The 27,242-nt window shown below is 42.8% G+C and overlaps 2 protein-coding genes across 3 annotated transcripts in view; both read left to right on the forward strand.

The window, feature by feature from the left end:
• Positions 1-483: 483 nt before the first annotated feature.
• On the forward strand, positions 484-10,204 carry LOC139422928 (galectin-9-like). Of its 2 annotated transcripts, XM_071174410.1 has the most exons (11): positions 484-920; positions 1,640-1,728; positions 2,036-2,243; positions 6,919-7,044; positions 7,676-7,717; positions 7,909-7,986; positions 8,171-8,197; positions 8,387-8,437; positions 8,549-8,637; positions 9,408-9,564; positions 9,750-10,204. In XM_071174410.1, exons 1-11 carry the CDS (start codon positions 891-893, stop codon positions 9,894-9,896), a joined length of 1,044 nt encoding a protein of 347 aa, XP_071030511.1. In that variant the 5' UTR covers positions 484-890; the 3' UTR covers positions 9,897-10,204. The 2 variants fall into 2 exon arrangements, with proteins under 2 accessions (XP_071030511.1, XP_071030512.1); XM_071174411.1 differs by lacking the exon at positions 7,909-7,986 and having other exon boundaries at positions 487-920.
• A 3,867-nt stretch (positions 10,205-14,071) lies between these two features.
• The window catches only part of LOC139422932 (neurofibromin-like), a 66,013-nt gene continuing 52,842 nt past the window's right edge, over positions 14,072-27,242 (forward strand). Inside the window, exons 1-7 of the mRNA XM_071174414.1 lie at positions 14,072-14,301; positions 21,696-21,839; positions 21,938-22,021; positions 23,320-23,510; positions 24,457-24,563; positions 24,726-24,793; positions 25,792-25,867. Coding sequence (XP_071030515.1) covers positions 14,242-14,301; positions 21,696-21,839; positions 21,938-22,021; positions 23,320-23,510; positions 24,457-24,563; positions 24,726-24,793; positions 25,792-25,867 — 730 coding nt within the window. The 5' untranslated portion in view covers positions 14,072-14,241. The remainder of the gene's footprint in view (positions 14,302-21,695; positions 21,840-21,937; positions 22,022-23,319; positions 23,511-24,456; positions 24,564-24,725; positions 24,794-25,791; positions 25,868-27,242) is intronic.

The following is a 27,242-nucleotide window of genomic DNA, read 5'->3' on the forward strand; positions in this document are numbered from 1 at the left end:
GCACACTAGTGTAGTATGTTTCATTCAAATGACTTTTTATTTGGTGTGTATTCGTGGTTTAGTTTATGTAGCCACTTCCCAATTCATCAAGTCATCAATTCATCAATCATTGTTTATGTTTAAATAGTATAGAGAATACATTATTATTATTATAAATAACAGACACCATAGATATACTGTATGTTTGAGGGCACATGCAAAATTAGATATAAATGTAATCGGTATGATGAGGTAACACCCAGTGAGAGGCACTTGGATAGCCATGTATGCTGTTTAATTTCCTTTACTATTCACTACAAAATACCGCTGATGCTAGTGACTTAGTGAAAGTAATAAATTAATGGACACAAGAAAACTAAACCATTTAAACATGGTAGGTTAATTGTGATCAGTCAGCGAAGTCATAGGCCACTTGGTGTAAAAGGTGTGCTACATTTTCGTTGCTCTCTTATCTAAGAGTCACAGTTTTCGATTGTGTGTGGAGGGAGGCATTTATGAGAAACGAAACTTACGGTGCACTGTGGAGAAATCGCTCCGCCATTTCCTATTTGCTATTCTAATAGTTTGCCTAATTCCAGTTTATTGACAAAGAAGGCAAGGCTAGTGTAGAGAATCATTGTACCATCCCTGTGAAATATATTTTCTGTAGCCAAAAATATTGTATTTTCAGCAGTTTGAAGCTGGTAAAATACACAAAAACAGGAAGCATAACAGCATAACAGATCTACCGCTTCTTAGACTTGCTTTCAATTAGAGAGACAGATCTATAAATTACATTTCTATGTGAATTTGGTCGGGTCGCCCAAAAGGTGACATTGCAGCTTTACTGAAGAGAACCACATCACGTCTACGTGCTGCTTTGAACAGACAGATCAGAGCAACATTGAAGCATGACTTTTCAGCAACCCTTCTTCAATCCGGTAAGAATTCTACTTTGATATTATTCACATCATTTATTTCATCAGGCCCCGTTATATGTGATGTTCTGGTGTCATTTTGTTACATATTTTTGGTGTAATTTTTCCATTTTCTTTTGAAAAAGGTGTATTGTATGGTGGTCATACTGCAAATGAACTTTCAGCTTTGAATCACTCCCATATTGTGGTGATTAAAACCGAAATGAATATAGAGAACTGTTGTTTCCAATCAACCAAAATGTTGTAATTAATGTTGTTGTATTGTACTGGAACAAATTACAACAAATTATTGTGGTGACAAAATCCTGCAAGAGTTTCCTGTAGGAAAACAAGTTGTCCAATAGGATTCTGATAGAGATAACACAAAATTCTATAGGGTTGCGAGAGTTTTATATGATCCAATAGGATTATTTTTGACGTTTCCAATAGGAAAAAATAGTCCAATAGGATTCAGATAGGATTCTGATAGAGGTGTCACAAAATCCGATAGGATTCTATTGGAAATTAATCCTAAAGGATTTTTTAACTAGGAAAGAAAAGAAGAAAGGAAACCATAACCTTTTAGATTGTTATTAGAAAATGCTTGATGTGGCCAGTGTGAGTGCTTAACGTTTCAAAGTCTCTATTTGCCATGTCCCTAGCTTGCCTGGCTCTTAACAGATGGTGAACAAGACTAGCTACCCAGCCCTGGTCACATGTTGTTTTGTGCTCTGTGTCCCTAGAGAGTGCCGTTCACTGGCTGTATCCAGGGAGCTCTGCATGAGGGGAAGACCATCACTGTGACAGGGAGAGTCCTGCCAGGAGCCCAGAGGTAGAGCTACCTAGAGACACACTACTTTAGCACAGTCTTGTCACTCACTATAAGCACAGAAGGGATCTTGTTTAACCTAATCATTGAATGCAACGTTTACATTTTAGCAGACTCTCTTATCCAGAGCAACTTACAGTAGTGAGTGCATACATCTTCATATTTTTTTCATACTAGTCCCCCATGGGAATCGAACCCACTACCCTGGTGTTGCATGTACTACCAACTGAGCCACACAGGACAGAACATGATTGTGTAGGCCATAATTGTACATCAAAATATAATATGCCCCTTCCTTTTGTCCGTATAGGTTTCATGTGAATTTGCAATGTGGCTCAAGAGGAAATCCTGACATAGCCCTCCACTTCAACCCCCGATATGACAGCTTCCTAGACGTTGTGATCTGCAACACCATGCAGCACTCCAAGTGGGGTTCAGAGGAGCGTGAATACTTTGCACCCATGACCCGGGGGGCCAACTTTACCCTCATGTTCCTGGTCAACAAAGATTCATATTCGGTCAGGAGATTTTTATTGCTGATGCTTAGGCTACAAAAATTTTTGAATGTGGACTTATTGAATTAACCTTATCTCTAGAGCAGTTTTTTTTACTCTTGACTTATTGAATGAACCTAATCTCTAGAGAAGTCTTTTGACTGTGGACTTATTTGTGAAATTGTACATTTTTATTTGGATCCCCATTACCTAACGCCGTAATGTTAGCTAATCTCCCTGGGGTCCAACACCAATTAATAAGACATTACAAACAATGACAAATTAAGACTTTACAAACATTTAACAAGTAGACAATACAGACAATTAAAATATCTGACAGGAAACACATTTAACATTCAGGTGATGCTTTCTATTTCCTGTCCAGTCATATGGTCTATCACAGATTCTGATGCGTTTCAATAATATTCATACTGATAGAGCAAATGAAGAGCTAATCTGGCAGCCCTGTTTTGAGCCATTTTGAGCTTTTTTTATATCTTTCTTTGCGTGTGATAGGACCAGGTATTGTGTGTTACGACCAGGGATTGACCATATAACTGGACAGTACTCTAAGTGTGATAGGACCAGGGATTGACCTGATTCAGAGTGCTAGATGTTACATACTCTGAACATGTTCTAGTAACAGCAATTCCCCTACCCGTAATAACAATATAATCTATGTGTTCTGACCATGATAAACCTGCGTCCAACATGACGCCTGTAGTTTTTTTTTTCTCACTTGCGTTCTATTCATCGACAAATTCAATTGGGGATCATCAGCAAGCATATATCTTGAAACAAATACAATACACTTAGTTTTAGAAACATTCAACACCAATTTGTACATATCAACCCATTCTTAGTTCAGAACTCAGTACATCTGTTAGCTCATTACATTCTGATGCTGTGCTATACATTGTAGAGTCATCAGCATACATTACCACTCTTGCTTTGTTCATCACCGAAGATAAATCATTAGTAAAGATAGAGTAGATAAGGGGGCCTTGACAGCGTCCTTGAGGAACACCACAGTGTTTATCTTTAGTGTTTGAAAGGCTACCATTAAATAACACTTTTTGCCATCTCATGGATAGATATCTTTCCATCTACGATAGAGCTGCAAACTTAAAACCATAACATTTGTGTTTAGCTAGTAACAGTTCATGATCAATTACATCAAAAGCAGCACTGAAATCTAGCAACACTGCACCAACTAACTTCCTGTCAACCATATTCTTTAACCAATCATCTGTCATTTTTGCTAAGGCCGTACCCGTAGAATGAAATAAAATGAAACTTTATTTGCCACATGCACCAAATACAGCAAGTGTAGACTTTACCGTGAAATGCTTACTACAAGCCCTTAACCAACAGTGCAGTTCAAGAAGAAGAAAAATATTTACCAAGTAGGCTAAAATAAAAAGTAATAATAAAATGTAGCACAATAAGAATAACGAGGCTATTTACAGGGGGAACCGTTACCGAGTCAGTGTGCAGGGGTACAGGGGCTAGTTGAGGTAATCTGTACATGTAGGTGGGGGCAAAGTGACTATGCATAGGTAACAAACAAGCAGTGAGTAGCAGCAGTGTACAGGGGGGGTCAATGTAAATTGTCCAGTGGTGATTTTTAAGAATTGTTCAGCCGTCTTATGGTTTGGGGGTAGAAGCTGTTGAGGAGTCTTTTGTTCCTAGACTTGGCGCTCCCGTATCACTTGCCGTGCGGTAGCAGAGAAAACAGTCTATAACTTGGGTGACTGGAGTCTCTGACAATTTTATGGGCTTTCCTCTGACACCGCCTATTATATAGGTTTCATGTTTCAAAGGCTTTTCTTGACAATTACATGAAGTTGATGCAAAGAGTCAATATTTGCAGTCTTTTTCAAGACCTCTGCAATCCGCCCTGGCATGCTGTCAATTAACTTCCGGGCCACATCCAGACTGATGGCAGCCCATTCTTGCATAATCAATGCTTGGAGTTTGTCAGAATTTGTGGGTTTTTGTTTGTCCACCCTTGTCTTGAGGATTGACAACAAGTTCTCAATGGGATTAAGGTCTGGGGATTTTCCTGGCCATGGACTCAAAATGTCGATGTTTTTTGATCCCGAGCCACTTAGTTATCACTTTTGCCTTATGGCAAGGTGTTCCATCATGCTGTAAAATGCATTGTTGGTCACCAAACTGTTCCTAGATGGTTGGGAGGATGTATTGGTACCATTCTTTATTCATGGCAGTGTTCTTAGGCAAAATTGTGAGTGAGCCCACTCCCTTGACTGAGAAGCAACCCCACACATGAATGATGTCAGGATGCTTTACTGTTGGCATGACACAGGACTGATGGTAGCGCTCACATCGTCTTCTCCAGACAAGCTTTTTTCCGGATGCCCCAAACAATCGGAAAGGGGATTCATCAGAGAAAATGACTTTACCCCAGTCCTCAGCAGTCCAATCCCTGTACCTTTTGCAGAATATCAGTCTGTCCCTGATGTTTTTCCTGGAGAGAAGTGGCTTCCTTCCTGCCCTTCTGGACACCAGGCCATCCTCCAAAAGTCTTCGCCTCACTGTGCGTGCAGATGCACTCACACCTGCCTGCTGCCATTCCTGAGCAAGCTCTGTACTGGTGGTGCCCCGATCCCGCAGCTGAATCAACTTTAGGAGACGGTCCTGGAGCTTGCTGGACTTTCTTGGCCGCCCTGAAGCTTTCTTCACAACAATTGAACTGCTCTCCTTGAATTTCTTGATAATCCGATAAATTGTTGATTTGGGTGCAATCTTACTGGCAGCAATATCCTTGCCGGTGAAGCCCTTTTTGTTTAAAGCAATGATGACGGTACATGTTTCCTGGCAGTTAACCAAGTTTGACAGAAGAAGAACAATGATTCCAAGCACCACCCTCCTTTTGAAGCTTCCAGTCTGTTATTCAAACTCAATCAGCATGACAGAGTGATCTCCAGCCTTGTCCTCATCAAAACCTGTGTTAATGAGAGAATCACTGACTTCATGTCAGCTGGTCCTTTTGTGGCAGGGCTGAAATACAGTGGAATTTTTTGGGGGGATTCAGTTCACTTGCATGACGAAGAGGGACTTTGCAATTAAATGCAAATCATCTGATCACTCTTCATAACATTCTGGAGTATATGCAAATTGCCATCATACAAACTGAGGCAGCAGACTTTGTGAAAATTATTATTTGTGTCATTCTCAAAACTTTTGGCCACGACTGTAGGTATTACAGACTCGGTCAGGGAGAGGTTGAAAATGTCAGTGAAGACACTTGACAGTTGGTCCGCGCATGCTTTGAGTACACGTCCTGCTAATCAGTTTTGCCCAGCTTGAGCGTCAGAGCCGGTGTAGTAGGATTCAATCTTAATCCTGTATTGATGCTTTAAAGCATCTGAGGATTTCTTATAAGCGTCTGGATTAGTCTCCCGCTCCTTGAAAGCGGCAGCTCTAGCCTTTAGCTCAATGCAGATGTTGCTTGTAATCCATGGCTTCTGGTTGGGATATGTACGTACAGTCGCTGTGGGGACGACATCATCGATGCACTTATTGATGAAGCTGATGACTGAGGTGGTGTATTCCTCAATGCCATTGGATGAATCCCAGAACATATTCCAGTCTGTGCTAGCAAAACAGTCCTGTAGTGTAGCATCCGCGTCATCTGACCAGTTCTGTATTGCGCGAGTCACTGGTACTACCTGCTTTAGGTTTTCCTTGTAAGCGGGAATCAGGAGGATATAATTGTGGTCAGATTTGCCAAATTGAGGGCGGGGGAGAGCTTTGTATGCATCTCTGTGTGTGGAGTAAAGGTGGTCTAGGATTTTTGGTAAAACGGATTTAGGTTTGCCTGCATTCAAGTCTGACTGCAGGAAAGGGGCCACTAGGAGAGCCGCTTCTGGGTTAGCATTTTCTCCTTTGCTTATGACCTTATAGAATTGGTTGAGAGCGGTCTTAGTGCTAGCTTTGCATTGTGGTGGTAAATAGACGGCTACAAAGAATGCCCTTCTTTGTATGCATGCTGGAAAACCGTTATCAGACCATTACATGAGAAATAATCCTTGATTTGTACAGATACCATTTTTTGCAATAATTTACTTAACACAGGCAGCAAGCTTATAGAACGACTATTAGGACCAGATTTTTTTTATCCTTAGGTAGTGGAATAACCTTTGACTCTTTCCAGACTTCTGGACACACCCCATACATCAAGCACTTAATAAAAATATGAGAGATTGGGGTAGATATTTGGTTAGCTGTAAGTAAGCAATTTGGTGTCAAGATTATCTGTACCTTGGTGACTTATCCGAAAGAGACAACAGCATCCTTTCTACCTCTTCCCTTTCTACTTGGTGAAATTCGAACATGCATTGCCTCTCCTTCATGATACAATCTTTTATAAGGGTATATGACATGGAGTCATCAGTTGGAATCATAGCGTTCCTATTGAATTGAACATTTTCTCTAGAGCAGTTTTTTTGACTGTGGATTTATTACATTTCTCTAGAGCATAAAGTATCATAACTATTCACTTATTTATTATTTTTCCTCCATGTGTCATTGGTTTCCCACTGGAGCCACCCATACTGTACGTAAAATGTACTGTATGCATGCATAACTGTAAGTCGCTTTGGATAAAAGCGTCTGCTAAATGGCATATATTATATATCATTTTTTGTCTCTCCTAAATCCTGTTTTATCCCAGATTATTGTGAATGGTGCCCTCTTCATGGAGTACCTGCACCGGCTCTCGTTCTCCAGAGTGGACACCATCTCTGTGGATGGGGGAGTGGAAGTCCAGTCTATTGCCTTCTCCAACCCTGCAGTCACCGTGAGTATCTGACAGGTCCTCCTCATGGGAGAATATAGTTCATTTTCGTGTTCAGTTGGATCAGCTTTGAGCAAGCAACTGGACAGATTTGCTCATCTTAATCAGTTGTCTGGAATGTGGTTGCAGTGGTCATGGTCAGGTGGTGTAATGATTGTAAAAGGATGTTTTAGACATATTTTTGGCGTCCAGAAAAACGGAGTTCCCCCAGTTCCCTTTACTGCAGTCAAATGACCTAGTGGCCTCATGGGTGGAATGCTATTCATATTTTTCATAATTTTATAATGAATTTAAAAAATAAAAATAAAGCCCATGTAGACTTTGGATGGTCTGCTAGAGGAGATCAGGCTTGCAGATTCAGTGCCTCTATTTAAATCCATGTTGAAGACACACTTATATAAAGATCTTTTAATGTTTGATTTTAATTAGCTATCTTTTTTTCATTGTCGTTCTTCCAGTCTTTATTTCTTTGTTAGTACTTATATTTTATGATGTGAAGCACTTTGGTACCTGTATTGAAACGTGCTATACAGATTAAGTTATTATCAATATTCAGACTTGCATGTGCTGACTAAGAGAGTCTGTTCATATCCTATACATAGAAATTAAATGTTATGTCCTGTCTTTTCTCCAGTCACCTCCTCCCCAACCAGGATATCCTGGCCATCCACACAGTGTGAGTATTCTTATATGACAGACTCATGAACAGGATTCTTAGTTATACAAGTTAAAAACATATTATATTTGGAGTTATTTCAAGAATAAGGTCTGGAAACACTTATAATTAGTAATAAACCCAGTACTACATATCTGGCTTCACAAAACAGTAGCATAGGCCATAATCCAAGATGGACAATTTATTTACAGGGTCAACGAAACCGAAATAGATCTCGTCAAAGCAAACCTGGCCCCAAAACTCCTCCTCAATGGTGTAATGCCACACAGGTAGATTCTACCATGCTGGGTTGACAGCTCATTTAGTGTATTTAACTATTTTTCTGGTGGTGGTTGTTTTAGTAAGGTGACTGCATTTCATTCCATTCAATCAACGTTAGCTTTGAGGGTAGATTTAGCTTGCTTTCCTTGTTAAGATTGATATATATTTGACAACTGTTTGTCTGTTTTATAGGCTTTATCAGCTGCAGGATTTCTTCAGGTCAGTTGCATTCCAATGAATCAACTTTTCAAGGTTTAAAATGTATAGATAGAGGCCAATATTAGGAATTGCATTGAAGTTTGATACATCTTTATCTATATAAATGAATGTTAAGAAAATTAAGTTCTGACAAGCTTAAAGTGTTTTTTTTGGTAGAGACTGTGGTGATGCATAATGTTTATTTTATAGGCACCCCCTCCATACACTGCCCAGCCTCCATACACCCCCAAGCCGTCCTTTGTAAGCACCCCTTCTTTAAACTACAGACTAATTGCAGACTGCATAATTACATTAATTTCTGTATCGAAACAGATTATTGGGTTGACATGGTGATGGATCCTTTGTCCTCAGGTTGTGCCGTATAAAAACATAATGGCGGGTGGACTTTACCCAGGCAGAAACATCACCATCCAGGGTGTGGTCAACCACAACGCTGATAAGTAAGCAACTTACTCAATTTGAGCACATCTTACATAATGCATTTGCTTCACCTGCTATGGGTCAGAGTTGGTACTATGAATTGTATACCTGTACATTACAGACAATACAAATTAATAGTAAGGAAAAGGTCCTCGTTTGATTAGCCTTTCACACTCCAAATAATTTATTTCACGATTGTGTAACACTCACCAGCAGAGTCCAGAAAAGTTCTCCCTCTCTGCAAGCAGTACATTACAGAGCTATACAGTATTATGAGCCAGGTTGTTTGGGTCCTGGATGCTGATTGGCAAAAAATGCATTTCAGCCTTGTTTATATCAGACAATATACCACAGGTTTGAGGCAAAAATACTTGTTTACTGTTCTAGCTTATGTTAGTACCCAGTTTATAATAGTAATAAGGCACCTCGGGTTTGTGGTATATGGCCAATATACCATGGCTAAGGGCTGTATCCAGGCACTCTGCTTCGTATCGTGCATAAGAACAGCCCTTAGCCGTGGTATATTTAAGCAAGACCCAAGTAGGTGTGGTATATGGCCAATGTAGGGCTGTTCTTATGCACAACGCAACATGGAGTGCCTGGACACAGCCCTTAGTCGTGGTATATTAGCCGTATACCACAAACCCAGAGGTGCCTTATTGATATTATAAACTGGTTACCTCTGTACACCTTTTCCACCATCTACCACAGAGCATTAGTTTAATGGGTAATCTAACCTGACATTCCTGGTCAAGCCTTATAACCATGATTATGGTTCGCATGGTTCTAGGTTCTGTATCAACCTGCGTTTCAACTCGGGGGTGGCGTTCCACTTCAACCCCAGGTTCAATGAGAACGTTGTAGTTCGTAACAGTCTCCTGAAGGAACAGTGGGGTCCAGAGGAAAGGACAGGTGGCATGCCCTTCTACAGAGGCCAACCTTTTACGGTATAAACTCCATTATAGCTAACTGCATACTGTAGGATGGAACAAGTAAATATATTTTAACAGATATTTGCGTTGTGCATTGACAACAATTTCAGCTGAAATGCATCTGAATGTGTTTTAGTTCAATGATATCGAATGCTTTCCCTTGGATGAGCTCAGCACTCATGTCAGGCCCTGTGTTTCAGGTGATCATCATGTGTGATACCCAATGCTACAGGGTGATGGTGAATGGAGCCCTGATGTTCAGCTACAACCACCGCCACTTCCTTTTCCAGCAGATTGATATTCTGGAGGTGGAGGGGGACGTGAGCCTGTCCGCTGTGCTGGTCTGAGTTACAAACACACTGAGGTCAAAGTTCAGCGATAGTAGGGTCTGATCAGTCAGTGCATTATCTTTCATTATGTGTGAGGAATCATGTCTTATGTGTCTGTGTGTGGCCATTTTCTGTATTGAAAAACTGTGGCATTTTACTGTGTTGCTGATTGCGAGATGTTTTAAATTTCTCTCTTCCATAAACAATTATAGGAAATATTGTCTTCTATTGATCATATTCCAGACAGCCCACATGATGCCTACTGTATGTCTGTGCTCTCTGTCACAACAATGTTTCCACAGCAAATAAACAGCAATATATTGGAACTAAGATGTTGTCATAATTCTACATCACCGCTAGGGGGCAGAGCGGTTCTGGTAAAATTAATAACTTGGCCCTGTTTTAGATTGAAGTGGGAAGGTTCAGATTTTATATTAAAAAATTCTAAGGATTTTCACCAAGTAAATACTGATGACATGAATGGTGTTGTGGATCATTATAATTATATGAAGTGCATTCGAATGACTGTGCACTCAGGGAGTTCCAGGTGGTTAGAAGTAGGCTTGTAGACCGGTTGACAATGCTTTGACTGGGTCTCGGGATGTATGGACTGATACGCACCTACAGATTCACCTCACTTGCTGCTACAAGAAGGCGGTACAGATTCACCTCATTTGCTGCTACAAGAAGGCGGTACAGATTCACCTCACTTGCTGCTACAAGAAGGCTGTACAGATTCACCTCACTTGGTGCTACAAGCAAGGGGTACAGATTCACCTCACTTGGTGCTACAAGCAAGCAGTACAGATTCACCTCACTTGCTGCTACAAGAAGGCGGTACAGATTCACCTCACTTGCTGCTACAAGAAGGCGGTACAGATTCACCTCACTTGCTGCTACAAGAAGGCGGTACAGATTCACCTCACTTGCTGCTACAAGAAGGCTGTACAGATTCACCTCACTTGCTGCTACAAGAAGGCGGTACAGATTCACCTCACTTGATGCTACAAGAAGGCGGTACAGATTAACCTCACTTACTGCTACAAGAAGGCGGTACAGATTCACCTCACTTGCTGCTACAAGAAGGCGGTACAGATTCACCTCACTTGCTGCTACAAGCAAGCGGTACAGATTCACCTCACTTGCTGCTACAAGCAAGCGGTACAGATTCACCTCACTTGGTGCTACAAGCAAGCGGTACAGATTCACCTCACTTGGTGCTACAAGCAAGCGGTACAGATTCACCTCACTTGGTGCTACAAGCAAGCGGTACAGATTCACCTCACTTGATGCTACAAGCAAGCGGTACAGATTAACCTCACTTGCTGCTACAAGAAGGCAGTACAGATTCACCTCACTTGCTGCTACAAGAAGGCTGTACAGATTCACCTCACTTGGTGCTACAAGCAAGCGGTACAGATTCACCTCACTTACTGCTACAAGCAATCTGAAGCCATCAGTTAGGCTTTTGGATATATATTTTTTCTCACTAAGACTGCCTCTTGGCAACCGCTTTCACATGTAGGCCTCCACTTACTGTCCTTGCCATCTTTACTGCCTGCAGTGGCAGCACCAAGCATTTTTCACTGGGGTAGCTTGGTCGTTGTGTAGGGGTGCTTGCAATCTACAGTGTATATGATTGCATATACGCAAAACGTATTTATTGGTGCTAATGGGAGTGTTAGGCCTATTCTTGAGGGGGCTACAGCACCGTTTTGCCTCTCCCTGGTGCCGTCCATGACTACATGATTGTACCAAAATGATGTAGACCAGTGCTGCACAAGCTCGACTTTCTTTCTATGCAAAAAAAGATAACTGTTCAACATTCTTTAGTAATTGAAATTAGTTCATTTTGCAGCAATTCTTTCTGAGGTGGCACAGGGTCAAAGCAGGGCAACTTGACATGTCAACACATTTGAATGGCAAATTTAAGTACATTAGGACTGATATCTTATACACCAGGGTTCCACCAGGGTTTTATTTGGCCCTCCAGAAAAATATTTTTCAAAGGGACTATCTGCTAAGAGATAATTTATAGGTAAGCCGTTTATATAGGCTTACTTAACTATTAACACTGAATTCTTGCCTGAGAGAAAAGGGAAGGGAAGGACAATAATAAATTGTTACATAACAGTTTAGAATACCAGCACATATTGCCAGATGAAGGACTGGAGTCCTATCATATTGTACAAGTTTCAACTGATGTAGGCCTACACTATAAGGGATTGCTAACTTATCTAAACTCAGCAAAAAAAAGAAACGTCCTCTCACTGTCAACTGCGTTTATTTTCAGCAAACTTAACGTGTCAATATTTGTATGAACATAAGATTGTACAACTGAGACATAAACTGAACAGGTTCCACAGACATGTGACTAACATAAATTGAATAATGTGTCCCTGAACAAAGGGGGGGGGGGGTTAAGTCAAAAGTAACAATCAGTATCTGGTGTGGCCACCAGCTGCATTAAGTACTGCAGTGCATCTCCTCCTCAAGGACTGAACCAGGTTGGCCAGTTCTTGCTGTGAGATGTTACCCCACTCTTCACCAAGGCACCTGCAAGTTCTCTGACATTTCTGGGGGGGAATGGCCCTAGCCCTCACCCTCTGATCCAACAGGTCCCAGATGTGCTCAATGAGATTGAGATCCGGGCTCTTTCGCTGGCCAACACTGACATTCCTGTCTTGCAGGAAATCACGCACAGAACGAGCAATATGGCTGGTGGCATTGTCATGCTGGAGTGTCATGTCAGGATAAGCCTGCAGGAAGGATACCACATGAGAGAGGAGGATGTGTTCTCTGTAACGCACAGTGTTGAGATTGCCTGCAGTGACAACAAGCGCAGTCTGATGATGCTTTGACACACCGCCCCAGACCATGACGGACCCTCCACCTCCAAATCGACGCCGCTCCAGAGTATAGGCCTCGGTGTAATGTTCATTCATTTGACGATAAACGCAAATCCAACCATCACCCCTGGTGAGACAAAACTGTGACTCATCAGTGAAAAGCACTTTTTGCCAGTCCTGTCTGGTCCAGCGACGGTGGGTTTGTGCCCATAGGCGACACTGTTGCCAGTGATGTCTGGTGAGGACCTGCCTTACAACAGGCCTACAAGCCCTCAGTCCAGACTCTCTCAATCTTTGCGGACAGTCTGAGCACTGATGGAGGGATTGTGCGTTCCTGGTGTAACTCGGGCAGTTGTTGTTGCCATCCTGTACCTGTCCCGCAGGTGTGATGTTCGGATGTACCGATCCTGTGCAGGTGTTGTTACACGTAGTCTGCCACTGCGAGGATGATCAGCTGTCTGTCCTGTCTCCCTGTAGCTCTGTTTTAGGCGTCTCACAGTACAGACATTGCCATTTATTGCCCTGGCCACATCTGCAGTCCTCATGCCTCCTTGCAGCATGCCTAAGGCACATTCACGCAGATGAGCAGGGAACCTGGGCATCTTCCTTTTGGTATTTTTCAGAGTCAGTAAAAAGGCCTCTTCAGTGTCCTACGTTTATATAACTGTGACCTTAATTGCCTACCGTCTGTAAGCTGTTAGTAGTCTTAACGACCGCTCCACAGGTGCATGTTCATTAATTGTTTATGGTTCATTGAACAAGCATGGGAAACAGTGTTTAAACCCTTTAGTTATTTGGATTTTTACAAATTATCTTTGAAAGACAGGGTCCTGAAAAAGGTTAGCTACAGAGTTTAGCTACTGTTATTATGCATTTTGTTTTAACTGCAAAATATTTATGTCTCTGTTTCTTCTGTATCTAAAATCCTAAGGCAGTGTGACCTCACCAGTTTGTTATCTAAAACCTGTCATTGATGAAAACACACGGCATTGGTCCAATGTCCCGTTTTTTGTATTCATACTGGACGCTGTAAAGATTCTTGCAACGCACGCGCAGTAGCTGCTCCTCAAAACAGCATCAGTGCCTGCTTCATTGAGGTTGTCCTTAGTTACCACAGCCACAAATTCAAAGTGGCTCTATCGTAACAATTCATGAAAACAAAAATTCGCTTTTTGGTCTTAAAGTAAGGTTACGGTTCAGCATACGGTTATCAGTATGGTTAAGGTTAGGCTTACGTTAAAAAACAGGTTTAAAGAAAATAAATTGTAGAAATAGGCGGGGTTTATCCATAATTATGACCTTGTGGCTGTGGTAACTAATGACGACTGTTCATTGAGAAGGAGGATTCAAACTTCCGGTTCTGTCATGGGGATATTGTGGTGTGTCTGATAAAAGAAAGAAAAAATAACCCCATCAACATCGGAATTTGAGGATTAACTGGTTGAAAATAGCAAAGGAATCATTATTTATACGGATAATTCAAGTGGCCCATCGCGGCTCGCACCCGGCCGGCCATGGCGGCGCATAAACCCGTGGAATGGGTTCAGGCCGTAATTAGTAGATTCGACGAGCAGGTAAGAATAACACATCGTATCAGAAATTGTGCCTCTGCTTTTTCCCCAGCAACATCATAGAGGTCGTGGGTTTAGCGACGAGATCATTTAAAGAAAGCTGCACTGTCATGAGTGGTATGTTTTGAGCCGATCTAGAATTTATAGTTCTCCTGCAGAGCCGCATCATCACACAGGAGCAAGTGACAGCGACAGAGAGAGAGAGGACGAAATAACACATGGACCAATTCTGTCCCTAACATTTGAAATAGCATTTAAAATCCCTTTGAATGAAACCACGAGGATGTAGCCTCAATATATAAACAAAGGAATCGACAGAACACGCCTCTTACTGTCAAGAAGGAGGAACTAACTAAATGTTGAATTGGGCAGCGAGCTGCTAGCTTGCGTGGTTATTACTGTAATGCATTCAGCTTCTGCCAATAACACTGTGCTACCTAGCTCGCCACTGCGAGCCTTGTCGCTAGCCAGCTTGTCAACTCGAAGCAAGTGTCCAGTAATTAGTGTGTTCATGTCATTCCCATTAACTAGTAGCCTCACCTTGAACTACAAAGCACTGTTTCTTTATAGCCACTTAGCCACTACAGTAGCTAACTATTACTAAACAAAAATATAAACGCAACAATTTCAAAGATTTTACTGAGTTTCAGTTCGTATAAGGATATCAGTCAATTGAGATAACTGTATTAGGCCCTAATCTATGGATTTCGCATGACTAAGCAGGGGTGCAGCCATGGGTGGGCCCACCTACTTGACAACCAGGCCCACCCACTGGGAAGCTAAGCCCAGCCAATCAGAATTAGTTTCTTCCTACAAAAGGGCTTTATTACAGACACAAATAATCATCAGCAACCCCCTCAGACAATCCCACAGGTGAGGAAGCCGGATGTGGATGTCCTGGGCTGGCGTGGTTACACATGGTCTGCGGTTGTGAAGCTGGATGGACATACTGCCAAATTCTCTAAAATGACATTGGAGGCAGTGTATGGTAGAGAAATGAACATTCAATTCTCTGGTAACAGCTCATTCCTGCAGTCAGCATGTCAATTACGAGCTTCCTCAGAATTTGAGACCTCAGTGGTGTTGTGTGACAATACAGCATATTTTAAAGTGGCTTTTTATTGTCCCCAGCGCAAGGTGCACCTGTGTAATGATCATGCTGTTTAACCAGTTTGTTGATATGCCACACCTGCCAGGTGGATGGATTACCTCGGTATTGGAGGAATGCGCACTAACAGAGATGTGAACATTTGAGAGAAATACGCTTTTTGTGTATGGAACATTTCTGTTATTTTTTTAAATATTTTTTTTCAGATCATGAAACATGGGACCAAAACTTCACATGTTACGTTTATATTTTTGTTCAGTGTAGCTAGTCATATACAGTGTTATTTGAGCTGCGTCCAGTTTGTTTACAGTATGTGTGGATTTATCTATGCAGATTGACAATCAGGTCCCATCCATTCATTGCATTGGAAAACATGGGCGATATAATATTTTATAGACCTGCTGTAATCCCCTCACTGATGTCATTGACAAGCACAATTTCACAAATGTCTTCATCCTTGTCGTACCTCAAAGCAGGGCTAGGGGCATTTCCATTGAAAAGGACCCATCATGAGCACCAGCATGTGAAGTTCGTAGGAGCATATAACATTGGGTGTCAAATGAAAGCTACGAGTTTGTATTTTTGGGAAATGAAGGCATAGATACCATCAACCATTTCCCATAATTAGGCATTACTAAAGGCTTAGAAAATATTGACCAGAAAAAAGTCTTAAGAGGCATCAGAAATGCATCAAAACACAATGTTGACATCAAGACCCCTGCCAACCAATATCAACACTTAAGCTTTATATAGCTTTGGAGAAATTGTTTACCTTCTGGAAGTTTAATAAATATTGCCCTGTGCCTTGTAATTCCATTACCAAAACCCCACATCTTTATGATATGTTCTAATGTCTCTCCCTTATAAGGAGGGAGGATAATCAAAGTCCACAGAAGTAACAAGTAATGGTAGACCTAGCAATTAGTTATAGTGATTTTTACTGATATCAATTTTGTTTATGAATTAAGTTATTAGAAATGTAAAAAAAAATCAGTAACGGAATTACTGCAACCGAATTGGCTACAATGGGAAATCATAATAGTCTCAACCCACAGTTGGGTCACCTGCTACTGTCCTCCCTTCCACTACCATACTGTTATGTTGAGCTCATAACTGTTTTCTTTGTCTTTCTGTTGGTCAAACCAAGAGTGTTAAGAGTGTTGAAACAGTTTGGATGACCCCTCCCTCTGTCTGTCTCTCTCCAGTTAATGTCACCTCTCCCAGCTGTTACTGACACCTACACCATGAGCCCCCTGTCTTTTCATTTTCTGTAACCAGCATCCTCACCGGCTGAGCACCCACTGACACCTACACCATGAGCCCCCTGTCTTTTCATTTTATGTAACCAGCATCCTCACCGGCTGAGCACCCACTGACACCTACACCATGAGCCCCCTGTCTTTACATTTTCTGTAACCAGCATCCTCACCCACTGACACTGACACCTACACCATGAGCCCCCTGTCTTCACATTTTCTGTAACCAGCATCCTCACCCACTGACACCTACACCATGAGCCCCCTGTCTTTACATTTTCTGTAACCAGCATCCTCACCCACTGAGAACCCACTGACACCTACACCATGAGCCCCCTGTCTTTTCATTTTCTGTAACCAGCATCCTCACCCACTGAGAACCCACTGACACCTACACCATGAGCCCCCTCCCTGTCTTTTCATTTTCTGTAACCAGCATCCTCACCCACTGAGAACCCACTGACACCGGACATCCAGCGACGTTGAAAAGTAGTTTGGTCAGTCCACCCTGGCCTTGATATTGAAGGGATGATGACATCATCCAATGACATCAGCAACCAATTAGTAAACAATGCCTACTCATAATTGTTTAAAATCACACAATGCTCACCGATATCTTTGGATACACTTATCTTCCTCCATCGTTTTACTACGAAACATAGAAACGCACCATTTTCACATGTGTTGAGGTGGTGCTGGAGACGATGAACATGAAGTAGACATTTAGTTTATATTCCTTTAACGTTCACAGACATAATGGACTGCACCAAATCTGAACCTATCTTCCACAAGTTTGGATAGCACATTACAGTAAAGAAAAGTGTATTACAGTATATTGTGCTGAACTATACTCTACTTTATTGTACTGAACTCTACTGCACTGTTACCGGGTCTACTGCACCGTTACTTGTCCACTTAATGTGGACTAGTTCAATGACCAAAACAGATTTATTTCCAAACTCAAGGTGCCATCTCATAGCTTGACACCCCATTCTTTCTGCAGACACCTTTTGAATCTTAATTCGGAGTAGACATTTAAGAATTGGTAAACGTGGTCGCATAAAAACCTGAGGGAGATTTTACCACAATTCCATTACCAAAATTTGCATCTGCACAGATCTTCCACTTTAATTTGTTTTTGTACATTTTTCAGTATAAATTGTTCAAAGTAGTCCTTTTGCATAGATTTGTATGTTTTGTTAAACTTTGAAATAAATGTTTTTTGTTTGGCATACATTTTGAAGTGAAAAAGCGGAGTCAAATGTAATTCTGTTACCTTGGAATTGCCCCTAGCCTACCTGATGCAGTATCAGTATGGGCTATGGTTGTACTGTAGTAGGCTTACTTATATGCAAAGCAGTAATGTCATTGTGTCACCCTTGCATGTGTTGCTTTTTTCATACAATTGATGTAATCAAATATACAGGCCCAGTCTGTATGATTATGATCGGTAACGTTTGTAGTATGTTGCAGTATAGGCCTAGATGTTATGCCTACATGATCAACCTATGGAATGGGAAATGCCATGTTTTATATGTAAAAAATAAATAAAGGCTAATGAATCCTATCAAATTAATACACTTTGGGGTCTGTTCATTGTTGCAAGAGGAAAGATGACTTGTGGGCATATTGCCATACACTGTTAACATGATTTGTTTACATGTGTATTTTCTATCAAATATCTCTTAAGTGTTAAGCAAGCCCATAAAAAAATTAAAAAAACATTTTTCCTCAATAGCTCAGTGGAGATTAGTAATTGTGGATGTTTAGACTATTGTGGCTTGTTTTGGGTAGGTGGTTAGGCCAGGGCTCACCAACCCTATTCCTGGGGAGCTACTCTCATGTCGGTTTTCGCTCCAACCTCAGCTTATCAACCAGCTAATTATTAGAATCAGGTGCACTAGATTAGGGCTGGAGTGAAAACCTACAGGAAAGTAGCTCTCCAGGAACAGGGTTGGAGAGCCCTGGGTTAGGCCCTACTTACATTTTACATTTGAGTAATTTAGCAAAAGGTAAAAGGTGGAATGCTTTTGACACCTTGTAGAGTCCAGCCCCGACTAATTGAGGCTGTTCTGAGGGCAAAAGAGGGGATGGGTTTCTTAATGTTTTGTAGATTCAGTGTGTGTGTGTGTGAGGGACTGCATGTTTGCTGATGTGAGGAGAATGAGAGCAGGTGGTTCATGTGTTCATTAATCTTATGGCTTGTAGATTTGAAACTGTATCAGACCTAATGCTCCGATACCGCCTGCCCGACCGTAAGGGAGAGAACAGCTTGTGTGTGGGGTCTTTGGTGCTGTGTGCCTTCTTCAGGCACTGTTTTGAGTAGATCTCCTGGATGGGTGGGAGTGTGGTCTCAGTGAGGTACTGGGCTGTATTCACCACCACCTAGAAGGCCTTGCGGTTGTGGACGGAGCAATTCCCGTACCAGGCTGTGATGCAACCGGTCAGGACAATCTCTCGATGGTGCAGCAGTAGTATTTGGAGAGGGGGGCGGGGCAGGACCCGGTTCATCTTATCAGTTCCATCTAAGGTGTTGGTAACCACATCAGGGACGTATTCATATAGTACATAACATGAGGAGGCTAGACCGTATGCAACAGGCCAGATGTCTAGGTTACTGAGACTGTATCACAACACTTAGCTTCTGTGATCCGCTATTATAGTTTTGAAAGTTTCAGTGGTAACATAGTGATTAATAGTCAAATGTCCCGGCTCCCAGTAACCTTTCTCCATCTTCAAGGGTTCAGACTATTCCAAGCCGATAGGCCTGCCTGTCCCTTGTAGCAGAGATTGTGAAGTTGTGCCCCCTTATCCGTTAGCTAACTGTTCTGGCTTGGCAGGCCAAGTGGCTGGGTGTGGCTCATTGCACTTTTGATGAAGTTTTCATGGAGATTAGGCCTAATTTAAATCCACTTTTGACTGTTAAGCCTATTGACAGTGCCACTGAAATTTACTCATTAAAAAGGATTGTGTATGTTGGCTTCTGGTGTGATTGGGACTGCTTTTTAGTCAGAATCAGCTTTGAGATTAGCAGCTCAACCTCAGATATTATAGGTTCGGCTATATCCCCTTTCCTCGAGCTTGACCCATTGAGGTCAAAGCAGAGCATTAGAGATTATTACCCTACAAATAATCTAACCCTCACTAGAGTTCATTCAGACTATCCTTTTCAAAATCCAATGAAAGGTGGAAACTTCCGCCGTGCCACATCCAAGGATATTGTAGTGTGTTTTTGAATAGGAATTGAATAGGATTCCATTTATTTCCCCCATTTGTGTAAACATTAAAGCCTATAATTTATTCTAACAGTGTCTTAAACTAGTGCTTGAATTTATTGTGCTTGAGCTTGTGAAACCTTTTACCTTTTCATTGATAATGTGATGTTGATCCCTGATGCTGCTTACAAGCCCTGAGAGAGAACCTCCGCCACGTGAAGAAGAGCCATGCTTCTTTTAGATGGAATCTTGGATGTTAGGTCATAAATATCTCCATGATTCACAACAATCCCAACCTCCATTTTTTTTTCTGTGCTCGCCTAAATGTTGTTTTTATGTTGGCACTCGGCAAAAACTGAATTACTTAGGCGTTTGTATGTCTTCTGGCGGTACGTCAACAAGAAAAGTGTACTCCTCTCTCCCCTCTTTATGTGCAGTGCCCTGTTGGCTAGTGCCAAAGCACTCCTAAGGAAAGGGATTGACCTTAGAGGAATTGAAGACCGTGCCAGTGAAACAAAGTGGCCCTGTGTCTGTTTGCCTGGTCTGAATATGGATGTCAACCAGTGTATCTGCATGCAGGTTTCTCTGTGTGTGTTTGCAGGGAAGATGCTCAAGTCTCAGGACTCTCATTTTTGTCCCCTCACACATACGCATGTCTCTAATCCAGGAGAGGAGCAGCCCCTCCCTGGCCTGTGTTGGGGGTCAGGGTGTTAGGTCATCTTCCTGCTGTAGGGGGAGGAACCTCTTCAGGACCTGTCGGATGGTTGGGACTGAGAGTGTGTCAACCTCAAAGATCGCCAAACCTTTATTTGTTTAGTTTATAAGAAGCCATAGGCTATACAAAATTGTCAAGTTGGACTTCCTCTGCACTTTGCAGACTAAGTAAATTTGTTTGTATTAGTTGTCCTACTTGTAAACTTGTGTGTCTGTGTGTGTGTCTGGTCGTGCATGCGCAGGTGCGTACAACTGTAGCCCAAAAGGTAGAGACGGAGCATAATGCATGGAGTATAGTCCATAGCGTGTGTCTGTGAGCCCAGCTCAGCACATCCACCCCCTGTGTGTGTAGGACTATATTCTCAGGGAGGGGCCACCCTCCAGGCTTCCCCAGTGCTCTACACTCCTCTCTATCCAACAAGTCTCTTCTGCTGTCCGGTCTGATGAGGGAGGGGAGCGTCTTGTCCTTCTAGCTCTATAATAGCCCATGCCTCTGTACTGCTGTCCCTCACCAAATGGGAAAATTCTTCCAAGAAGTGGGAGAGTCGGGTTGCTTTGAGTGTTTGTGTTTTTTAATGGTGTTTGGGTGTCACATGGAGCTGTGATTTGCTGTTATTAGGCTAGATGGAGCGGAGCCTAGGCAAGGCTGGGTCAGCCTGGGGCCTCAGACCAGCTGATGCACTGTCATCCTGTCTGAGCTGGAGTCGGAGGCAGAGGAGAGCCCAGCCAGCCAGGCTCTCTCAGACACATCCACTGAATGTAGTGTAGCCTACTATACAGTACATCCCCTGCTCAGGATGCAGAGGAGGCTTCACTAGAGGCAGACATGTTGGTCTCTAGAGAAAGAGACTGTGAGATCACTGCTCAAGGAGCGCTGCTAACCAAATGTATTGTTATTCAGTCATGCAGACCTAGAATAGGCTATCTCCTTGAAAACATAGTGATGGACTTATTGACAGGAAATGTATACAGAAGGCCATTCCTGTACTCAATGCTCCTGACAGTATGTTAGGGTTATTTGTATTGGACACGAAGCCAAGTTACCAACTTAGATTCATGTAACAACACCAACAGCCTTACTCTGTCCCTTTTTCCCCTCTATAGCTTCCAGTCAAAGTGGGCCAACAGAACACTCACACCAAAGTCAGCACAGAGCACAACAAGGACTGTCTGATACACATCTCCAAGTACAAGTTCTCACTGGTCATCAGTGGCCTCACGAACATCCTGAAGAATGTGAACAACATGGTGAGTGTGTGTGCTGTATGTGCAAACAATGTCAGTTGAAGCCTATGGAGCCAGGTACAGTGTTGGAGATGTCTCAACCATGTCTCTCTCTCCCCTAGCGAATATTTGGGGAGGCTGCGGAGAAGAACCTGTATCTCTCTCAGCTCATCATCCTGGACACACTGGAGAAGTGCCTTGCTGGGGTGAGGATCATTCCCCATCAAAAACGGAAATGATGGATGCATGTCGCTTGTATATCTCTGACTCTCTTCCTCGCTCACTCTCCTTCGTTCTCCTTTCCTCCCTCTGTTTTTTCCCTGGTTTGTTTCCTTTTCTCCCTGCAAGCTCTCCTAATGCAGCGTTCTGGTTTTTATCAGCAGATCTCCATTAGATATCAGCATAACACAATAGGATGTGGTGGGCTGTCTGTGGTCAAGATGTTTTGTCTCAGTGGGGACAGTGGCCTTTGCTCTGGACTGGATCTGAGCCCTTTCCCCTCCCCACACATGAACTGTGTGTTTGAGTCCTGTCTCTTTCTTTCAGTCTTGGGGAACTCTGTTAGTAGCCAGTAGTCCCCTAGCTCCCTTCTCTCCTCTCCTTAGTAAAGATGTGCTCACTGAAGATTGCTTTTCCAGGTGCTTGCTCATCTTGACTTTGCATTCTGAGCCTCCGATGGGATTGCCCCGAGTTTCCGGACATTTGTATTCATTTTTTTACTACGAGCTTGAGGATGAAGGACAGCTGTTAGGTTCTTCAAGTCATCCTTTTTCTTGACATCTGAATCATTTTTTTCTAACTATTTTTGCCTCGTTGATGTCCTCTTTCAGTAGCCCATGTCCCTGCAAGTTCATTTAAAATTGACATATTACACCCGTACTAGTAATCAGAAAATCCTTCTCTTTTCAATTAAATATTTCACTTAATGATCCACCACTGTCCCCAAGTAGAGCCCTCTCTTTCCCAACTCCCCCAACAGTGTGCTGGTGTAATGACAGGTCCCAGGCCTGCAGTAGAGCGCTCTCTGTCCCCAGTCCCTCCGCAGTGAACAGAAGTAATGACAGGTCCCAGGCCTGCAGTGCAGCAGGTCCAAATCCAGCAGGTAGAATCATTAGTCTGGATAGCTCAGTCCAGAGCCATTATCTCAGCTAGATTTACAGCATTGTTTCAAGGCTGTGAGAGACATCAGAATGCACTGTATCTAAAATATGTGATGTGAAGTTGTAGCCTACCGATTGTGATATCTTCCCTATTGGTAAGGATGTTTTAGACCAAGTATGTTTTATATCTTGATGAATGAGAGGGAATGTGTGTCTTCAGGGATGCACGCCTTGTGACGGGAACTGACCGTTCTCTCTGTGTAGCAGGGTTTTATTCTGGCCTATTCTCCTCTCTGGGCTAATCGGGCAGTGAGGACATTGAAAGGTTTTTCTCATGTTTGACCTCTAACCTTTCCTCTAATCCCTCCCTTCCTGGTCTCTCCTTCCTTCCCTCCATCCCTCAGCAACCGAAGGACTGCATGCGTCTGGATGAGACTATGCTGGTGAAACAGCTGCTGCCAGAGATCTGTCATTTCATCCACACGTACCGTGAGGGCCACCAGCATGCCGCCGAGCTACGTAGCTCCGCCTCCGGGGTCCTCTTCTCCCTCAGCTGCAACAACTTCAATGCCGTGTTCAGCCGCATCTCCACCAGGTGACATTGATCATAAACACCCAGAACTCGAACCCTCAGCCCAAGCTGCTCTGAGAAGCGACAGGCCACAGTAGTAGACCTCAGGCTGTACGTAGAGGGAGGGTTACCTTTAAGAGCAAAGAGGAAAAAAGAAGCTGGAGCTATCATCTACCCCCGATAGATAGAGAAATAAATAGAGGGAGAAAGGGAGTCTGTCAGCAGCCTTCATAAAGAGTATCTTTGTCTGTGTCTTGTGGAGTAATGTTCCACTGTGAAACCAACCCCCAGAAGGACCTGCACAAGACATGGAGGCATACTCACGTGTGTGTGTGTGTGTGTGTGTGTGTGTACCTGTGTGTGTCAGAGCTGAGTGGTTTGGAGTGGGGAGAAAACATCTGTAAATATTAACCACTCGGGTATATTAATTATTTGTTGAAGCTCAGAAAGCACATATTTTGTCTTCCTTCTCCTTGCACTGGTGTACTAGTTGGTTCTGAGGCAGAAGAGAAGAGTGCTGCTCCACTCGTCTGTCAGTTGCAGTCTGCACTTGTTAACCGAGCTGTGTTGTGGTTTTATTGGTCCATGACTGGCAGGCCCAGACTGATGAAGTGGCTGGTTATTAAATCATGAGGACTGAGGAGTTGGTTATGTTATGTGATGTTAAAACAGGGAGAGAGAGTTGACCTCAGCCACTCCCCAGTGTCGCCTCTCGCTCTCTCTTTTTGTCCTCAGCTTTTACCTTGAAAGCATTGCCCATTCATCCAGACTAGCCTATTTGATGTCCTGTTATTACCGGTAGTCAAATGAGACCTAGACTTACCATTTGATTACTGTATCTATTATGATGCTCTACTGCTACTTCTCTACAATTTTGTAATGATGATGTGATTCTATTGAATATGAATATTCGAGGAGATTAAAATAACCATCTTTATTAAATATCCATCTTTGCGGTGTTTCCCCTCAGGTTGCAGGAGCTCACTTTGTGTTCGGAGGACACAGTGGATGTCCATGACATCGAGCTCATCCAGTACATTAATGTGGACTGTGCCAAGCTAAAGAAACTGCTACAAGGTATTTGCATATTCTTATCAGTCTCATTGCTTTATTTTGACCTGCAGCCGTCCCATTTGAAGTTATCCGTTTGATAGAGCCGAAGATGTTCTGTTTCTTTTGAGTTGTGCACCGTTGTTGATGTTCAGCCGTTGACTCACTATTGGTTGTCATCTCCTGCAGAGACGGTGTTTAAATTCAAAGCCCTCAAGAAGCCTGCCCAGCTAAGTGTCATCAACAGCTTAGAGAAGGTGAGTATCTCTCTCTGTCGGCCTCTCTGTCTGCCACTCTGCCTCTCTCTCTGTTTCTCTCTCACGCATCTATCTACAGACTCACTTTCTCCACCTAGTGGTCTCTGGTCCTCATCTCCTGTTGCCCTGCTCCTCCTGCTCTAGTGCAGTCTCTGTTGACTTTCTGTTGCCCTGCTCCTCCTGCTCTAGTGCAGTGTCTGTTGACGTTCTGTTGCCCTGCTCCTCCTGCTCTAGTGCAGTGTCTGTTGACTTTATGCGGAGCTGCTCCTCCTGCTCTAGTGCAGTGTCTGTTGACTTTCTGTTGCCCTGCTCCTCCTGCTCTAGTGCAGTGTCTGTTGACTTTCTGTGGAGCTGCTCCTCCTGCTCTAGTGCAGTGTCTGTTGACTTTCTGTTGCCCTGCTCCTCATGCTCTAGTGCAGTGTCTGTTGACTTTGTGGAGCTGCTCCTCCTGCTCTAGTGCAGTGTCTGTTGAATTTCTGTGGAGCTGCTCCTCCTGCTCTAGTGCAGTGTCTGTTGACTTTCTGTTGCCCTGCTCCTCCTGCTCTAGTGCAGTGTCTGTTGACTTTCTGTGGAGCTGCTCCTCCTGCTCTAGTGCAGTGTCTGTTGACTTTCTGTTGCCCTGCTCCTCCTGCTCTAGTGCAGTGTCTGTTGACTTTCTGTTGCCCTGCTCCTCCTGCTCTAGTGCAGTGTCTGTTGACTTTCTGTTGGCCTGCTCCTCCTGCTCTAGTGCAGTGTCTGTTGACTTTCTGTTGCCCTGCTCCTCCTGCTCTAGTGCAGTGTCTGTTGACTTTCTGTGGAGCTGCTCAGGCATCTGGATACACTTCAGTTACACTAACCGTCTGTGGCTCGCCAGAAGCCCCGGTCTTGAAGCTTGACAATACAATCAGGACGGGAAATATTGTTGCAAGTTGGTGTGTTGTTGATAGTCTTCTTTGCGAGTAGAAGATGGGTACAGTGCTTCCCAGGCAGGTGGTGTGACCCCCTTTTCTCCCCCTCAGGCCTTCTGGAACTGGGTGGAGAACTACCCTGATGAGTTCACCATGCTGTACCAGAGACCACAGACAGACATGGCTGGTGAGGATGCAGTTGCAGTTCTAATGTGATGAATCATACAGTACCTGTCAAAAGTTTGGACACCTACTTATTCAAGGGTTTTTCTTTATTCTTTTCCTATTTTCTACTAGAGGTCGACCGATTTATGATTTTTCAACATCGATACCGATTATTGGAGGACAAAAAAAGACGATACCGATTAATCGGACGATTTTTTAAAATGTATTTGTTATAATGGCAATTACAACAATACTGAATGAACACTTATTTTAACTTAATTTAATACATCAATAAAATCAATTTAGCCTCAAATAAATAATGAAACATATTCAATTTGGTTTAAATAATGCAAAAACAAAGTGTTGGAGAAGAAAGTAAAAGTGCAATATGTGCCATGTAAGAAAGCTAACGTTTAAGTTCCTTGCTCAGAACATAAGAACATATGAAAACTGGTGGTTCCTTTTAACATGAGTCTTCAATATTCCCAGGTAAGAAGTTTAGGTTGTAGTTATTATAGGAATTATAGGACTATTTCTCTCTCTACCATTTGTATTTCATATACCTTTGACTATTGGATGTTCTTATAGGCAGTTTAGTATTGCCAGTGTAACAGTATAGCTTCCGTCCCACTCCTCGCTCCTACCTGGGCTCGAACCAGTAACACAACGACAACAGCCACCCCCGAAGCAGTGTTACCCATGCAGAGCAAGGGGAACAACTACTCCAAGTCTCAGAGCAAGAGACGTTTGAAACGCTGTTAGCGCGCACCCTGCTGACTAGCTAGCCGTGTCACATCACATCGTTACACCAGCCTAATCTCGGGAGTTGATAGGCGTGAAGTCATAAACAGCAGAGCTGCTGGCAAAACGCACAAAGTGCTGTTTGAATTAATGTTTATGAGCCTGCTGGTGCCTTCCATCGCTCAGTCAGACTGCTCTATCAAATCATAGACTTAATTATAACATCATAACACACAGAAATGCGAGCCTTAGGTCATTAATATGGTCGAATCCGGAAACTATCATCTCGAAAACAAGACTTTTATTCTTTCAGTGAAATACGGAACCGTTCCGTATTTTATCTAACAGGTGGCATCCATCAGTCTAAATATTCCTGTTACATTGCACAACCTTCAATGTTATGTCATAATTACGTAAAATTCTGGCAAATTAGTTCGCAATGAGCCAGGCGGCCCAAACTGTTGCATATACCCTGACTCTGCGTGCAGCGAATGCAAGAGAAGTGACACAATTTCACCTGGTTAATATTGCCTGCTAACCTGGATTTCTTTTCGCTAAATATGCAGGTTTAAAAATATATACTTCTGTGTATTGATTTTAAGAAAGGCATTGGTGTTTATGGTTAGGTACACGTTGGAGCAACGACAGTCCTTTTT

The sequence above is a fragment of the Oncorhynchus clarkii genome, chromosome 12 (genome assembly GCF_045791955.1).
Source record: "Oncorhynchus clarkii lewisi isolate Uvic-CL-2024 chromosome 12, UVic_Ocla_1.0, whole genome shotgun sequence".
NCBI lineage: Eukaryota > Metazoa > Chordata > Actinopteri > Salmoniformes > Salmonidae > Oncorhynchus > Oncorhynchus clarkii.

Excerpts from the sequence above, each read along its gene's own strand:
- LOC139422928 (XM_071174410.1), top strand. The coding sequence starts at position 891 with ATGACTTTTCAGCAACCCTTCTTCAATCCG. Across the intron at positions 7,045-7,675 it reads TCTCCAACCCTGCAGTCACC|TCACCTCCTCCCCAACCAGG; the intron begins GTGAGTATCTGA and ends TCTTTTCTCCAG. Across the intron at positions 9,565-9,749 it reads ACAGAGGCCAACCTTTTACG|GTGATCATCATGTGTGATAC; the intron begins GTATAAACTCCA and ends CCTGTGTTTCAG.